The sequence below is a fragment of the Neomonachus schauinslandi genome, chromosome 14, assembly GCF_002201575.2.
Source record: "Neomonachus schauinslandi chromosome 14, ASM220157v2, whole genome shotgun sequence".
Lineage (NCBI taxonomy): Eukaryota > Metazoa > Chordata > Mammalia > Carnivora > Phocidae > Neomonachus > Neomonachus schauinslandi.
Window position 1 is genome coordinate 12,651,977 of NC_058416.1, and position 18,521 is coordinate 12,670,497.

The 18,521-nt window shown below is 44.3% G+C and overlaps 1 protein-coding gene across 4 annotated transcripts in view; it reads right to left on the reverse strand.

Annotated features, from left to right (window-relative positions):
- Positions 1–7,475: 7,475 nt before the first annotated feature.
- LOC110576901 (serpin B8-like) overlaps positions 7,476–18,521 on the reverse strand; it is a 16,033-nt gene continuing 4,987 nt past the window's right edge. For 3 of the 4 annotated variants that reach the window (XM_021686157.2, XM_021686156.2, XM_021686154.2), the window contains 6 exons: positions 17,462–17,639; positions 16,349–16,486; positions 14,047–14,164; positions 12,164–12,306; positions 10,366–10,518; positions 7,476–8,857 (listed from right to left, as the gene is read on the reverse strand). In XM_021686157.2, the coding sequence (XP_021541832.1) occupies positions 8,453–8,857; positions 10,366–10,518; positions 12,164–12,306; positions 14,047–14,164; positions 16,349–16,486; positions 17,462–17,629 (1,125 nt within the window). In that variant the 5' untranslated portion in view covers positions 17,630–17,639 and the 3' untranslated portion in view covers positions 7,476–8,452. Of the gene's footprint in view, positions 8,858–10,365; positions 10,519–12,163; positions 12,307–14,046; positions 14,165–16,348; positions 16,487–17,461; positions 17,640–17,783; positions 17,809–18,521 lie in introns of those variants that run through there. The other variant, XM_021686155.2, reaches the window with a different exon arrangement.

An 18,521-nucleotide genomic window follows, 5' to 3' on the forward strand; every position in this document is an offset into this window, starting at 1 on the left:
GTCAGCAAAGGCCTTCATCCTGTTGAGAGAAACTTCAAAGGCCCCAAATGAGGAAAGAAGTGTCACTGGAAAATGTTGAAATGACAAATAGCAATATTTCTGCTGACAAAAGATGAAGATGAAACAAATGTCAGAACAGAAAACATGGTTTTATTTTGCCATGCTCTCTCTAGAAAACTGTCATCAAGGTCTTTAAGTGAAATGAAAAATGTGTCGATATAACAAGCACACTAGAGCCAACTTAGATTTCTAACAACGAGAGTCATCTTTGAAATAACAAAAGCTTACAAAGTAATGAAAAATCTCAATGAAGAAAGTAAAGCGCATGGCCCCAAGTAGTCTTGGGCTGCGCGCTTATTAGACAACATTAGAGGTGGAAGGTACTTAGGGATCGTCTGGGCAAACCCTTTCCCGTTACAAAGGAGGAGACTGAACACAGAGGACTCTAAATAACTTGCTCAAGGTCATATAATTCGTTAGTAACTTCTGAACTGTTGGCAATGTTTCCTCTCCATCCATGGAGCCAATCTCTGGAGTCTTCGCTCTGCAAAGCCATCTTTGCCCAGTTATTGAGGTGGCCCCGATCCGGGCTGAAGGTCAAGGTCACCAGATGCTGGGACCTCGAATGGGCCTCGCTGTCTTTGATCCACTCTGCATTGTGCTCATGAGCCACATACAGACTGGCCCAGACAGGCTCGGTATGTGAGTCAGCGGATACTGAGGGAGAGGCGGCCGAGGGAGACGGAGCTCCAGGGGTTGCAGCTGTCCCCCACTTTCCTGCTACTAAGTGATGGGCAATCTAGAACTGCTCTCTGGGGCATACAGAATAGTGTGAACTTCTTTGTAAAGAAATGTTGAAAATCTGGCCTGAGAGAGGAGATTTTTTAATACGGACCCTAGAGTCCAAGAGAACTCGTCTGATTCTGAACTTTGAGAGTTAAGGTAGGAGGCAGGAGAGTGGAGTCGGTGGGAAACAGGGCAGCCAGGCCAGGCTTCTCTGCCTGTATGTTCTCTGGGACAGATGCAAGTTGGGACACTTTTCCACAAACATGAGGCCTCTCAACTAAGCACACTTTTTAAAGGGAGGGCTACTGAGGAAATAGATTTACCTAGACACTTATAACAGTAGAGATGACTGAAGTGAGTTGCCAATAATCAAAATTATACATTGCTGGATAGGAATGGACAAACTTTACAACGAGCTTTGAAGAATATCCTTGGTTTAATATAGAAAGAACAGGAGGAAACAATTTAGACAAGAATATTACAAATTCCAATTAGTATTGTTCGCTAATTCAAGAATTCATCACGCAGACTCGCATGCGCACACACACACAGACCCATATGAAAAAGAAGTTATCAAAAGGCTAGAACGTTTGTGAAATTTAAAACATAATTACCCCAAAAAAATCAATAGAGGGACTAGGATAAAATATTCAGGAAATCTCTCTGGTTTTAAGAATGGAAAACAGAAAAGTTGAGCTGTCCATGATCAATTCAGAGAGTTCAACACTAGATGTTGATGTCCTCTAGACAGGAAGATAGGAAAGGAAGAACTAATCACATCAATTGTACCACAATTCATCAATTCCAAAATGATCTCAGCTCTAAAATGCATTATTATTTCATGTATTGCTAAGGAAATAAAGGCTGTGCCAATCGCATTAGGATACAATAACTTATTTCACTTGAATTTTTATTTTACAACAATGTTGAGAGTTCTTTTAGGTGTATTTAGATGTGTATTTTATTATTTCTTGTTCAAACATAAAATCAGATATTTGCAAAATAAATTACAAAATAACCTTGAAGCCTGTTCAGCATGTGACTCTTTAGTTACGGGGCTTAAAAGCATAGATGTTCGTGGTTTTTTGTCACGGTGTTGTTTATTGTGCCATCAGAAACTTTGGTATGTGGCCATTACCAAACCCCACCAACCGTGAGCAGACAGAGCACTAGCTAGTGTCTTTAGGATTCTCTTCCGGGCTGCTCACACCCTTTCTGCAAGCTTCGATGTCAGCAGCTGATGGGTAATCCTATAGCACAGCTTCTTCTACTTGCCCTTCCTTAGGTTTTATAAATCGTGGTCACTGCTTTGCAACAGAATAGGGGATTTTTACTCATTCCACCAAACATAAGGAATCACTTCTCTAAAATCAGATTTCACATCACAGTTCCACTTTAATAATTTTTGGCATTCACAGTAATTTTTTCGTGCCAAGTAGTAACATAATCTTCAAAAATTAATGGCAACTATATGCAACACATATAGCACCAATAACTTGATGTGAAAAAAATAAAAACTACGACTAAAAACAGGTACAGAATGACAATGACATCCAGACACATCTTACTTTCGGAAATGTAAAGATGTACAAAACTGGCTCTTCGTGTGAAGTACAGTGTAATATTGAGCTTTTTCGTCTAGTTTTTATTATTTGTTTTTCTGTGTTCATTTGTCCAGTATTGAAAGAGGCACATTGAAGTTTAAATTTATCTTCACTGTGAATTGTTTCCTTTTCTGTATCAAATGACAGCATTTCTTCCTTTCAATTCATTTCCTTGAAGTCTAGTTTTTCTGAGATTGATAGCTTGACACCTACTGTCCTTTTGTTTAAATTTGCCTGATATATCTTTGCTCATTTTACATCACTTTATTTGAGATATGATTATTGAAAACCACATTTTGCAAAATACTGTTCTTTATGTTCAATCTGAAAGATTTTTGTCTTTTAATAGGGAAGTTACTTTAGTTTGATTATTAAACTTAACAGTTAGTCCTATTTTCTTAGCTAACTGCATTTTTATCACACTATATTATACCATGATTTCTCCATTCTTTGGTTAAATTTCTTTTTACTGTGAAATGTACCATGCAAACAACCCAACAGAGATACCAATGGATATATTTAAAGGTTAATAGTAAATTCAATAAACATCTAATATCCACTATTTGGCTTAAGAAACTGAGTATCATGAATAACTTTGAAGCTTCCTGTTGACCTAACTGATCACATTCTTTCCCTGCCCTGAATTTAATAGTATCCTGTATTTTGCATTAAAAATTCCTGTATTGGGCGCCTGGGTGGCTCAGTTGGTTAAGCGACTGCCTTCGGCTCAGGTCATGATCCTGGAGTCCCTGGATCAAGTCCCGCATCGGGCTCCCTGCTCGGCAGGGAGTCTGCTTCTCCCTCTCCCACTCCCCGTTTGTGTTCCCTCTCTCGCTGTGTCTTTCTCTGTCAAATAAATAAATAAAATCTTTAAAAAAAATAAAAAATAAAAAATAAAATAAAAATTCCTGTATTTTTTATAGTTTTATATATACATGTAGATGTATATATATCTTAACAGCATCATGCTCAGTTTGCTTACTGTTTAACTTTGTGCAAATGCAACTGACACCTTTTATTTTTGCTCTGCATTATATTTTATGCTGATAGCTGTGATTAATTCATTTTTCCCAATATATGGTATTCCATACAAATTTGTACAACCTCCGGAAGACACCAGTACATTACAATCTATATGAAAGGTGCTAACAATGTGAATAGTGCCCCAGAGCTAAGCAAGGTGATGACCCTGATTCCATTGTATGAATACAACATAATTTATTCATTTTAATAATTCAGCATTTTTCCTAGGGGGTTTTTTCAACGTTTTTTCTTGCCATGAGAAACAATATTGCTCTGAGCATTATTTCACATGTCTTTTGAACATTTCGTTTCTCTAGTAGCAAAGCAGGAGTGGGATATCTGGTCATAGTATATACAAATGCATGCATTAGTGAGCTGTTTTTCTCTTGCTAATCTGTCTTTTTGTTAAAGAGTCTCAGTGAAAACCTAAGATGGGTGGAGGTCAAGTTTTCCTACCCTACAAAAGCATCAGATGGACTGGACTTCTATCGCTGGCTTGGAAAATGGAAGAAGGAGAAAGACCCCAGTGACCGCTAAGAAGGAAACAGGAACTTTGTACCTACAACCATGTAGAGCTCAATGCTGCCAGTAACTTGAATGTCCCTGAAATGGAGTCTACCTCAGAGCCGCCTCAAAGGAGGGAGGCAGCCCTGCTGGCGCTCTGACTTTGACCTTGTAAGACTGGGCAGAGCCAAGTCTACTGACCTACTGAACCGTGAATTGGGAGACAACAAATCACGTTGCTCAAGCCTCTGAGTCACGGGTAACCCGTCAAGGCAACAAGAGAAAACCAACAGAGTAGGTGAGCTTTGCTTGTGATAATTTTGTTGGTCCAAATGCTTTTAAATAACCAGATCAATGTTATTTTAAATTAATTTTTTCTAGTTGTGTTTGTCTTTGATGGAAGGAAGCCAAGAACTAAGACTTATCACTGCTCAATTAAGGCCAAAGCAGGTTGATAGAAAACAGACACCTGACGCTCTTCCAAGCTTCATATTATAAGTTCCTTTCGTTCATCCATACAGTTTTGCAAGGAGCTAGGATGTCAGTACGTCCTAGTTCCTTTGTCCTTGTTGTTTGTTCTATGATAACTAAATGACAAAAGGGTCAATCCAAGACAATGGTTGATGGGTAGAGGGGTGGAGATCCACCTCAAGTTCTGTGGGGAAAGAGAAGGAAGCTAACAGAGAAACAACAAAGCTGGAAATGGAGAGTGAGCCTAAGACACTTGAGTCTACGGTCCTAGTTATTCCTCAGGTACTTTTTTAAGCTTGAGACGAGATAATAAATTGCTTTTTTCTTAAGTTAGACAGAAATGTGTTTCTATCATTTGCAGAAGAAAAGCATCTGTGCTGAATTACTTTATTAGTTTCTTGTCGATGCTGTAACAAATTATTATAAGCTCTAAGCATGAGTTCATGATGTCAGAGCTCTGCTGGTCAGAAGTCCAAGGCAGGTCTCAGTGGACTAGAATCAGGATGCCCACGGGGCCATGCTCCTCTCTGGAGACTCTAGGGCAGAATCCATTTCCCTGCCTTCTTCAGCTTCTCCATTCACATTCCTTGGCTCAGGCCCTTTTCCTCCATCTTCCAAAACCAACAACATTGCTCCGCCCTTCATCCATGGTTGCACTTCCCTCTGAGCTCTTATTTCTACTTTAATTTGCTTTCTTTCATTAATGATATTGAGCATCTTTTCATATATTTATTGACCTTTTCTGTTTTCTTCTTTGTGAAGTAGCTCTTCAAGTCTTTACCCATTTTTCCATTGGCTTGCCATTTTCTTACAGACTCTTTGATGAAAATACTTTGTTTTGGATATTTATCTTTTAATGGTTAAATGTGTTAAATCCTCATCTCCTGGCTTGAGCTTATATTTTTATAATTTTTATGGTATATTTTAAATGTATTTTAAAGTACATGTATTTTAATGTAGTTGATTTTGTCAATTGTTTGCCTTATTTTGCTTTTTATATATTAAGATATCTTTCCCTTCCCTAAAGTCACAAAATATTCTGCTATATTTTCTTGTAAAACTTATAAAATTTGGTTTTCATATTTTGGTATTTAATCTCTCAGTAATTAACTGTTTCCTTTTCTATAAGGAAGTTGTCTCAGCATACTGTATTAGGTTATCATTTCCCTAATGACCTCTAATGCCAGTTCTGTCCCATTTCCCATTTTAATATATGAATGAGTACGCTTCTGGGCTCTCTTTGGTACCATTAATCTGTTGGTCTATCCCTGTGAAAAGACCACACTATATTATTAAAACTTTATAATAAGCTTCAATATCTGGTAGAGCAGAACTCTGCAACATGATCTTTTTCTTTAGAAGTGTGCTGGGTATTTCTGGCCCTTTGCTTATTCCTATAAATTTTTAAATGAATATACTTGTCAAGTTCCACAGAAAACATTGCTGGAATTTGGATTGGAATTACATTACATCTATAGGACAGTTAAGGGAAAACTGATGACTTTTCAACTCCAGGTCTCTCTATTCATGATATGAAATACCTCCCTTTCCTTTGGCCATGTTTAATGACTTTCAATAGCATTTCTTAATTTTCAACACAACAGACTTGCTTATCTAAAGTTATTGTTACTGAGAACATTATATTTTTTAATTCAAAATTAACTACGTTTTTTAGCTATTGCTTTTTAAATGCATGAAAATGCAATTGAGTCTTGTCTAATAATGATAGTTAACCAATTACATGCTGGGTACTGCTACACCAGGCATTGTTCCAACCTCTTTATGTACCCATTAAGTCCTCTCAACAACTCTATGAAGTGGGTCCTGTTATCATAATCACTTTCGTATTAGTTCCTCGGGTGTTATGGCCTGGGATGCAGAGGGGCCCTCCTAGGACCTTTGCAGTTTTGAGACCCCCATCTGGGCCAGGTTTCAGCTGTATAGAACATTTCTACTTCACTAGAGAACTCCTGAGCTACCCCCGGCCCAGAGATTTTGAGATCACTGAACCCTGACCTTGACATACTGCTTCTGGTCCCCTCCGGGGACAGAGAGATCTCAGCCTGACCCCCAGTCTCCTTTATTTGGAAAGCCAAGAGGTCTGAGTAAAGGTTGACAGGTGTCCTTAGCTCATGGTCAGTGTACAGACTGCAGAGGGCTGTCTGACCGACCTCCCATGGCCTGGTACCTGCCCACTGGTTCCTTGGTTTGGTTTCATGGGTATGCATGTGTCAAAACTTACCAAACTGTACATGTTAAATACGTAAAGTTTATTCTGTATAAATTATACCTCAATAAAGGTGTAGACTTTTTTTAAGTAAGAGGTGGATATGAGATTAAAACTAAAAGATGCAGGTTTTCTAGTCCTGTGGATTCACTTCTGGCCAAGCCTTCTTCGGAAAGTAGGGTCCCTGAAATGAATATGGCCTAACAGAAAACATATTCTAGCTTGATGAATTTTAAGTAAGAACTTGAATATGAATGGTTCAAGTAACTGTGAACTGTGAATCCAAAACAGAGTCAGGAATAACCACTCATTAAAAAAAAAAAAAAAATGGCCAGCAGCAGTTAGCGGTAATGTAAATAGTCATGTATTTTGGTGGGGGGAGGTTATAAACCAGGACAACTTTCTGGAGACCAATTTGGAAGAAGTCTCAAAATGTGCCCAACTTTTATCTTGACAGTACAATTATTAGGAGTATTTCTTTTAAAATATGCAGGATGTGAGCAAATATTTAGTACATTCATAAGAGTATAGTATGTAATTTTAATTACCTAAATTGTCTAAAAGTAGATCTAATAATAGAAAATATAGAGAGCCATACAATTTGACACATCAAATTGATGACATAGATAACTATCTTGAGGAGAGTTTATGGCAAGTAAGGGTAGAAATAGCTACAGAAGTCTATGATTAACTTGTGCTAAAATATGTTTGTATTTGCATACATAGAATTGGGAAAGATATACATCATTGATAGGGATTTCAGGGGCGCCTGGGTGGCTCAGTTGTTAAGCATCTGCCTTAGGCTCAGGTCATGATCTCGGGGTCCTGGGATCGAGTCCTGCATCGGGCTCCCTGCTCAGTGGGGAGCCTGCTTCTCCCCCTGCTTGTGCTCTCTCTGTCATATAAATAAAATCTTTAAAAAAAAAATAGTGATTTCATAGTGGTAAAATTGTGGGTGACTTCAGTGTTCTCTAGTACTTTTCAATAGTTTCCAAGCTGCTACCACAATACAAATCCTTTTTTAAGTCAAAAGAATACTGCAGGGAGGGCCGTACGTAAGCACAACGTGCTGGAGCCACACGTGGGCGTATGTGGTTAAGTAGAGGGACGCTGTCCTGACAGCTGCTTCACATGAAGGTCCCGGGGTGGGGGGCGGGGGCAGCTTCCGATGAAAAGGGAATGGAGGGGACTACGTGGCACATTCAGAGCTCGGCCTCCTAGCACAGGCCTGAAGGTTTATGGCAAGAGGATGTGAAGGAGTCGTCTTCCTGGGGGCCTGTGTGAGACGTGGGACCCGCAGGGCGGTCTGTGTGATCCTGCCGGGGCAGAGACACTTCATCTCGGCTATGAGCCTGGGTGGCTTCAGGCTTTACCCCGTGGTGTTCGCCTCTGGCTGTGTGTGCAGTGGGGCTGGGCTCTAGCCTCTCCCCGGGAACCCAGTAGGGGAAGTGGGCAGAGCCCTGAGGTCAATGCAGGATGGGAACGCATAGGGAGGGCTGGTTTGTGAATCCCAGACATGCTCCGCAAGACGCCCACAAACAGTGAGAACAGACGGTGAGGGGCAGGCCGTCCTCTGATAGGCAGGTGAGAGCAGAGTCGATGAGAAAGAGGAGCTGACCGAAGCCCCCGAACAAGCACAGCCTTCTCAGCCCCAAACTGTGCACGTGTGATGCGTCTCTCAGTGGCCGTGGAATATTCGGTCAGGACATTCACACAGACTTCCCAGGCGCACACGCTTTATTTGGGCATTCAAACCATCCCACCGGTTTGGTCACAGGAATCTGCATTAAGGCAGGTGGGCAGAAGCGAAAGGAGTGTTTACAGCAAGTGCACCTCCTTATGGGGAGCAGAACCTGCCACAGAACAAAATGCTCTTGGTGTTGTGGTGTGTGATGAAGAAAAGGAAAGGGTGGTCTGCACAAAACCTTGGTTCGGGTCTGCTGCTCCGAGCGTTCCTGACCACGGCTGTGGCCCCCGCCGCCTCCGTGCCCTCTTCGTTCACTTCTACAAAGCACTTGTGCGCCACCTTGGACATGGGCACGTTCTTCTTCGCCGACATTCCAGAAAAGTCTGCCTTGGCTTCCTCAAACGCATCAGTCATACCTAAACTTCGGAGAAAAGACTCCAAGTCGTAACTCTCCTCCAGCTTCAATCGAGGAAGGAAAACTTGAACTTTATCCTTAGTCATCTTTTCTGGATTTGTCCAGGCTCTGAACTTCTCGTATGTTAGGGCTTTTTCCACCTGAAATAAGGAGGAGTCGAATCTTAAAATGGACAACAGCCTGGTGCTCCCCTGCCCACTCAGCCCCTCTCCACTCCATGACACTGTCCAAGAAAATCTACAGAGATTTCCTGTACCACACCAACATTTTCCCTCAAATTCTCATCTTTTCCCCTGTTTTATGGATATAAGAGGAAAAATAGCTAAAAAACACTTAGAGAGGGGAGATGCTTTTTTTTTTTAAAACTATCTGTACCAAACTCATTTCAAATGTTTTTTAGTTTGGAAAGTTCTCATAACCAAGTGATTGTATCCATGTGATACACATTAGTGTGAATCACAGACTGTTTGACAAAAAAGAGAGCATGGCTCAGAACTCTGATGGGCGAGAGCAGGAAAATCAGGGATCCTCCAAACAGGAAGGAAGACATGGCTTCCGGGGAGGGGAGCACAGAAATGGAGAATTCGACAACACTGTGGCTTCTGGCATTCTTGTTCATCTTCTGCCTGCCCTGGCGTTCGCCTCAAAGCCTCCAAGACCCATCACTCGGTCTGTGTGTCCACAGTGAAAAAAGGGAAGAAGCTTCCACTGCTTCTCCCTCTTTTCTTCACCACCTGGAGCCCAGGCGAATGTTCCTCTCCAGCGATGGCTGTGTGGACATTAGCTCGAATTCCCAGACTCTCCTCATCTTCTTCTTGAGTAGCCATGACAGAGCTCACCTTTGACTTAGGCCAATAGCTTTCCGGTTCCACGGAGAAACCAGGGACACTGGGCAGCCCCACCCTCAGCGTCCTGCACACAGGTGTACTGGAGCTGGACTCTATCTCTGGCAAGAGTCCACTGTTAAACCCTCAGTCGCCTGAACTCAGCCAGACGCCAGAAATGAGTTGTTCCCCACCCCCAGACAGCTGGATAACAAGCCCACTATTCGTCCTGACCTCCTTACAAATTTACTTTCTCCCACCCTGAACTTTGTTCCTTTTCTGTCATGGGAAGAAGGCCCTCTCCTCCCGTCCAAGAAAAATTCTTCACCTGTCCTTGAGACACCTGCTACCCAAAGTGTGGTCCCTGACCAGCAGCATCTGCATCACCTGGAATCTCATCAGAAATGCAAACTCTCAGGCCATTGCCCCCTGAATCAAAAACTGCCTTTTAACAAGCCACCCAGTGGATTCCTACGCATGTTACTGTTTCTCAATATGGCAAGTACTCTCCTTGCCTAGTACTTTTTTGTTCAATAATTCCTGGGACTCGACTAGCCCCTCTTTCAGAGTAAAGCAGAGTGTTCTGATAATTTTGGAAGCCTCGCCTCGCTTCCTGAGAATGGGTCCTCACCACCAAATCCACTCCTGGATACATGCTCAGCAGAAAAGCAAACACAAGGTCACTCCAGACAGGAGATGCTGTTCGCCCAAGACTCCTAACAACCCTCAACTGGAAATTCCTCATGTGCTACCTGACAGATGGACACAGAGAAATGCGCTCAGGCCGTCTCCACAGACACTCAGACGCACTGGCCAAGGCTTACCAAGGCGAGATCGGCGTTGTCATCCGGAAGGACGATGACCATGCTCAGCTCCTGCCCCACGTACGGCAGCTCCAGCACCTGAGCGTGCACCTCATCCACATACCCCAGGTTAAATTTAGCGAGCTTAAACATCATCTGCACGGTCTTTTTCTCCTAATGAAAAATACGGAATTAAAAGCAGATCACTGAAAAATGAGCAGGGCTTAGGAAAAAGGAGATAAATCTCATCTGCAGAACCTCTAGGTCCATGGAAGAGAATTGCTGTTTCTGCGCATTATGCTGATAGATGCCAAACCTCATTATTACATATTAGTATTTTTTTTTAAGATTTTATTATATGACACAAAGGGAGAGAGAGCCCTTTGTGCCACCCAGGCGCCCCTACATATTACTATTGAATACCACATGCTCTTGTCCCAGCAGATCAACTATTACCAGGTGGGAGAGAATAAAACTGACGAACGTAGACATAAAACCCTACATTATTTTTGGAAGAAGTTGTGTTTTTCACTTCTGAGAAGATGCATTAGAGAAGAGCACTCCCAGGGACCTTATAATTAAAGATTATTTATCCAAGTTAAGGGTAGAATTAACTAATATTCAGGTTTGGAGGCTGAAGGATGCGGTTAGAAAAGATGGATAGACCATACAGACTTATATTTTTATTCTGAAAAGTTGCTCAATTATATAACTGGCTTCATGGCTTTGGTTTTCTTGGAGAGAGGACCTTGACAAGATTTGTAATGTCCACCATTTCTAAACCTTGCATCAAATGTATTCTAGACTTTTAAATCTGTGTGCGAGGGGCGCCTGGGTGGCTCAGTGGTTAAGTGTCTGCCTTTGGCTCAGGTCATGATCCCAGGGTCCTGGGATCGAGTCCCCACGTCGGGCTCCCTGCTCAGTGGGGAGTCTGCTTCTCCCTCTCCCACTCCCCCTGCTTGTGTTCCCTCTCTCGCTGTCACTCTCTCTGTGTCAAATAAATAAAATCTTTTAAATAAATAAATAAATAAATAAATAAATCTGTGTGAGATGTGCTATCATCAAGTTGATGGAAGCCAAATTTCAAGCTAATTGCTACTGATGCCAACCATCATCATACCCAAAAGGGAAGGGACAAAAGTGTTGTTAAAGTTAGGCTTTAAGTCTAGAGGTCTGACACCCAGCATGATGACCACAGTTATGAATACTGTAGTGAATACTGGAAATTTGCTAAGAGAGTAGATTTCAGGTGTTCTCATCACAAAAGTAACATGATAACCACGTGAGGAAAGTGTATGCTAACTGGCTCGACCAAAGCAATTATTTCTCTATGTGAATTATATCAAATCATCATCTCACACACCTTATATACAATTATTTAAAAAGATCCAAAAATAAAGACAAAGTTAGCCTGAACATCTGCTAACCCTTTTTTTTCTTGTGTTCAGAACTATATAGCTAGGAGTTATAAGGCAATCTAAAGGCATAGTTGGCACTGACATTGTAAGAACGTGTCTGGGTAAACACAGAGTGTCAACACAAACATAATCCCAAGGGTTAGAAGAAATTTTCTTTCAATCCAAATAATATGGCCAAAGAGAGAAGAATCAGTTTGACATAGGATGCAAACACAAAACTATCAATATAAAAATAATTTTAGCTTCTCTCTTCCCCTCTCCAATAAAAGTTATAGAAGGGGTGTGAATTTCATTGAGAAATATAGTATGAAATACATTATTTTTTCCATTCATTCACAATCTTTCCCAGCACATTACTTTCTTAAGAAAGTTAGCAGTACCCCCGAAAAATATTTCCCTACCTGGTTGATTTTGAAGGGCATCCCCCTTGTGTACTTTCTGTCAAACTGCTCATTCCACTTTCCGTTGAAATAGATGGCATTCACGAGAACCAGCTTAGTCAGCGGATCAACTGTCCCAGCACCCAGGATCTCTGAAATCTTACCTGCCAAGCATATCAGAGAAGTTTATAGCCATCTGGGGAAGAGGGGAGAGGAATAAACATTCTTTTACAACAACAACGCTCCTGACATCTGAAGCTCGGCGTGGTTGAACCAGGCTGGAATCCTGTCTTCCCGGAGGCCTGAGGAACAGGGTGATGGGATGTAATGCCGAGCACTCACACCCTGCGGCATATCCAACCTGCTCGTCCCTACACAGCAATCTTGAAGCGGGCAGGTCAACTCTCATTTTGCCCTCAATTTATAGATGTAGAAATTTAGGTCAGAGCATTTGGCTGACATTTCGCCAAGGTCACATAGGTTCCAAGTGGCTGAACTGAGACAAGAGTCTTGCTTCTCATTGTGAACTGCCCAACCTTGGTGCCATGATTTTTCAACCACGCTGCTGCTGGCATTTCCCGCCAGATCATTCTTTGCTGTGGGGAACGTCCTGTGCATTGTAGGATGTCCCACCAGTAGCATCTCCCCAGCTGGGACAACCAAAATGTCTTCAGCCATTGGCAAATGTCACCTAGGGGCTGATTCTGGCGGAGAATCATTGCTCCACGCCAACCTTCAGATCTCATTTAGGTGAGGAGAAGCTTCTGAAGGATGAAGGAATACGCACCTGTAAACGGGTAAGGCAGTCCTCCTGAAGGCAGAGAATGGGGGAAGGAATTCAGGGGTACAATAAAGGGACCCAGACTGAGTTCTCCAATGAGACTGGGGACAAGGTGATCCCCAATATTCCCTATGGCTCTGATATTTGGGGGAAACATGCTGGCAGTCAATCTGATGAAGAGGAAGTGAGTGATGTAGGGAGGGTGATGTAGAGGGAAGCTTCTGGCTTCCCTGAGTGACCCAGTACTGCTGGATCAACTGGAGAACAAGAGACTACTGCACATACAACGTAGGAAAACGTGAAAAGCTCTGCCCTGCCAACAGCCATTATTTTATTGGCTTTCAGTATAATCGTGGGCCCTGCCGCTGCTGGACACACAGCAGGTGCACCCTAAAGCGCGCTAGGTGGGCACAGAAGAAACAAGTCATTTAACTCCCTCCCTGCCCCCCCCCCACACATACTTCTGGAAGTCTCTCAATTGTGTTAGGTACTTCGAGTGCTTGAAAGCATGCCCTTCTCTGTACTCTAGTCAAGCACTGGCAGAAATATTCCTGGTAAGACAGCGTGGTCTGGACAGGGGAGGCCTTAGGCTCCACGGGAACTGCATTTCCAGAATCTGGGGCAAAGATCACGCTCTGAATGCAAACTCAGCCTCAGCCCCAGGACAAAGGAAGGAGAGGCCTGCAGATAAAACCAGCCGTCCTCATCACCACTTATACAGGGAGATAAGGGGAACTGTTGCCCAGTGTCTCAGTGCGCCGCAGCCTAAACTGAATGATGAGGGCTCCCCCACCCCGACCCCCTCCCCTCAGATAGAAGACTGATGGGCCCCCAAACAGCAAGCCTTTTTCGGGGATTTTCCAGCACAGTCCGGAGTGGAGTGGGTCTGAGATCCTTACACTAGGTTTATGGAGTTTTTAGAAATCACCACTCGGTGACCTCATAAACCCGAGAAAAAGAAGCGAATTGCGCGGCTGGCCTAGAAATCCAGCAAACACACACCAACAGGCCACTGGCTACAGGGCCCGAGGGGACACGCTGGAGGCCACGCCCCCGCGATCTCGGCTGTCCCACGGCTGTCCCCCCTTCCACGTGCCGAGTCTAGGCAGTGAACACGCCTCACCCTCCGTCCTCTCCGTCACCCAGTCATTTATGTGTCTCCGGCATTCTTCCGTGTCTGCAGCAAAGGACAGCTCTTCCAGCTCGGCCTCGTAGAACTTCTGGCAGGATTCCCTGAAGGCCTACGAACACAAGATACCGAGTGTGCCCTCGAAGTTCGCACCAGTGAGAAACATTTTTTTTTCCTCTGAACCTATTCCCAGCGCGAACTCTTGCCCGCACCGGGCATCCTGCACTTGAAGACGCATCCGCGCAACTGACACAAACCGCATCGCCCGCAGCCCGGGGGCTGGCGCCGCGACGCCGGCCCGAGGCGGCTCACGGTCTGCGGCGAGAAGCTGCGAGAAGCCGCGCAGGGACCCGAGAGCTCACAGCTTCCAGAACGCGGCCGGTGGCTGGCGGGCATGCGCAGAACCGCCCCGGGCCTCCCTGTCAAACACTTCCGCTCCGCGCTGACTTCCTGTTTGATTTTCTGTCTGTCTGTCTGTCTGCCAGGGACTCCGGCTTTGACCCGTTTTTGTATCACCACCACCAACCACACTGTCTGAGCTTTGTGAATGAGTGAGAGGCTCCCTAGTGGGACCAGATGATCCAGAAATCCTACGGGTCCCCCCAGGAGTGGAATGTGACAGGCCTGGGGGCGCTGTCCTGGCGGGGGGGGGGGGGGGGATCAGGGAAAACAGTGGAAGGGGTGAGCCTTGGAATGTCAGTTGGGGTCAAGTAAGGAAGTGCCTGCACCCAATACATGAAAACCCAAAGATAACTCACCTCACAAACACTTGGTGTCAGATATAATGTGCCTGGCAATTGGCTCCCATCCTCCGCCCATCTCCTATTCTCAAATATTTTAGCTTCTACAGAAGAGAGAAAATGTAGACAGAAAGAGGAGCCAAGCAACTGAGAAAATGGGAAGGTGGCTCCTTGTGTCCCCAATACCCCCCCAATGGCAAACCTCAAAGATCAGGCTGATGTTCAAAAATGAACATCAGTTAACCGGAAGATTCCTGGGATCATTGGTGCTCATCCTAGAAGACCCAGAATTATCTCCAGTGATACTCAAGCCCAGAGCAGGCGACCTCCATGGGGTCACACCCAACAGCAGCCAGGAGAGGGACGTATCTGAATCTCACAGAAAAATCCTTGGAGGGGCGCCTGGGTGGCTCAGTCGGTTAAGCGACTGCCTTCAGCTCAGGTCATGATCCTGGAGTCCCGGGATCGAGTCCCGCATCGGGCTCCCTGCTCAGCGGGGGGTCTGCTTCTCCCTCTGATGCTTCTCCCTCTGACCCTCTTCCCTCTCGTGCTCTCTGTCTCTCATTCTCTCTCTCTCAAATAAATAAATAAAATCTTTAAAAAAAAAAAAAAAGAAAAAGAAAAATCCTTGGAACTGCCAGCCAGGAAGATGGCCGGGTTTGCCCAGATCCCTTCATTAATCTGAGGTAGCAACACTCTGCATCGTGTGCAACATACTTTTTCGGCCCTCACTCGTTGCGTGATGGCAGGCTTTTACTGGACTGGGGACCTTGAGAATTATATGCTTCAGTACATAGGAAGTGCACAGATTTAAAACCTCAGTTAATGGCCCAAGTTTAATTTTCAAGAGACTATTCTGTCAGTATTGTGCAAGAACCTGGCAGGACTTGGAGAGATCCATCAGGAAAGAATTAAAATAATGGTGCAGAAGATCCGGTGAGAGTGTGGACCCAGGCAGTGGTGGTGGTGATTCAGAAGAGGGGACAAATTTAAGAGGCCTTGAGAGACGGGCTCTGCAGGAACCGCCCAACAAACAGAGGTGAGCCTGGGGACAGCCATGTACACACATGGGACGATGTGGTCACTGAGGCACAGCGGATCAAGGGGGAGAGGCAGGTCTGGGTGTAGGAAGAAGGACATACTGAGATTGATATCTGGGAGGGATCTATCAAAAACAACTTTAAGGGCGCCTGGGTGGCTCAGTCAGTTAAGCGTCGGTCTTGGGCTCAGGTCATGATCTCAGGGTCCTGGGATCGAGCCCCACATCGGGCTCCCTGCTTGGCGGGGAATCTGCTTCTCCCTCTCCCTCTGGCCCTCCTCCCCACTTGTGCGCTCTCTCTGTCTCAAATAAATAAAATCTTAAAAAAAAACAAAAAACAAAAACCAGCTTTAAAAAGGACATAATTCAGAGGCAATCATAAAATTCAAAATCATAATTACAGAAGTACAACTCTAAGTACATTTTTAAGGCAACAGAATTATACTTTATCTCTGTTCTTCTGCAGTTTCAACCTTATTTGCCATTTTTTTAACATCCATGCGCGAGTTCCACTTACAGGAAGGAAATCACACGTCTTCTCTCCAAAGAGTCTGTTGGCAGTTCTGAGCAAGTACTGAGTGCCAGATTTGTTAACCTCCGTGAGAAGTGACCGGAAACCTTGGTGAATATCTCCGCCTCTGTTCAAACAAAGCACCTGGTAACAGACAAGGACACGGACTGTAACACTGCCATCTTGCTCCCACAAAGAGCTATCTCCAACGACCCCTGTGCTGAAAATCACAAAGGATCCCATCTTGAAAGGCTTTTGGTTTAACCCTCCCACAGCGCCTTTCCACGGGACACTGTTGACATTTGGGGCACTTTGCGGCTGGGGCTAGTCTGCGCCTTCTAAGACATTTTGCAGCATTTCTGGCCTCTGCCCACTAGATGTCAGTAGCACCTCTCAGACAACCAAGCTGTGGGGACAGTGGCCAATGTCGCCCCCAGGTGTAAACCCACTTAGAAAGGCGGGTGTGAGAACTCAGGAGAGAGACAGAACAGAGCAAAGAGGTAGCTGGAATGAATCTAACACAACCTAGGGAATACGAGAATGAGCAGAAATCAACCGAAAATACTTCAGCAGCAATTTCATAGAAGTTCTGCAGACCAGACTGGGACTTCCATGTCAAGTCAGAGCGGAAATTAAGGTTGTTCCTCTGTCTCCCAATGGCCCCAGTCCAAAGCCTCCCTCCTCCAGCAAGCTGGAAGAAACCACCGCCAGAGGCACTTCCAGAGGGCTCCCACGCACCCCTGCTATCGATGGGGAGGTCATGTGCATTGGCAACGTCCTGGGACACTCACAAGACTGTCAAAGAAACTTAAGATAACAAAGAGGTTAAAGACAACTTCCCTAAAGTATTTGCCACTACTTCATTTGTAGCTCAGGTCCCACAGAACCCGTTTCAGATCAATCAGATTATACATTCCCTCTCAATAATTCCAGAGACCGAAGTCCACATTTGTGCTGCTTTCTTCTAGTGCATAATCATACACTAGAAAGAACCCATTTAACAGCAAGTCCATTCAAACAGCTGCATTTCAATTTGATATATAACGTTAGCCAAAACTTAAAATGTAACAAAGGTGAAATTTGGGGACTTCTTGTGGGACAGAATGCTAGCATGCATACCTGGGACATCTGGGTGGCAGTGTTTCCTTTGGCCCCCATGAAGACCATGGCCAGGGCAGAAGAGATGCTCAAAGGGGAGAAGAACACATTTCGGGAGCTGTCCTCTTCACCCAACATTTTTAATAAGTTGATGGCAAACCTGCCATTTGCTTCATGGAGATCCTCCATCAGGGAAGGTCTGTATGGAAAGCACAACACGGAGGCACATTAGCCACGCCCACTGTCACGTCATCTGGCCATTAGCACCCGTCGGTGGATGCCGGGGGTGCTCACAAGAATAACTGCTCCCCCCCCCCAGACACCCACGTTGAATCTCCCAAACCTCCGTTATCTTGCACGGCATCAGGGACCTTGCAGATGTGACTGACTGAATTAAGGATCTTGAGATGGGGAGATTTCCTGCAGTATCCAGGTGGGCTCAGTGTAATCACTGGGTCCTTATAAGAGGAAGGCAGGAGGCTCAGAGTCAGAGAAGGAAATGTGACAAGAGAAGGAAAGGTCAAAATGATGCAAGGCCATGGACCAAGGAATGCAGACAGCCTCTGGGAGCTGCAAAAGGTAAGGAAACAGATTCTGCCCTAAAGCCTCCAGAAAAACATGCAACTGCGCAACACCTACTTTGGACTTCTGACCTCCAGAACCATAAGATAATACATTTTTACTGTGTTCGGGCACTCAATTTGCAGTAAGATGCTACAGCAGCAACAGGGAACTAAGACACTGGTTTCCCTGAGTCTCTGTGCTGCTCCACTTGAAAACATTCTAGAAAATAAAAGGACAAATAGTCACCCATAATCCCATGACCCTGCAAGCTATCCTTTTTTTTTTTCTCTATTTGCAAATATATTTTTAACTCAAAAATTTTAAAGCTACACAAGAAAAACAGATTCCAGTTTGGAAAATCAGCAAATAAGCAATACCAAAAGTACTGGAATCTTCGCCTAGAATAAGGGTCATCATGCATTATGTTCATTTTTATCAACCGGTGGATCATCACGTGATACTTCTGTCAGTTTCGCAGAAGACTAGCAGCACCTCCTGCAGCCTTCTTGCAACTGTG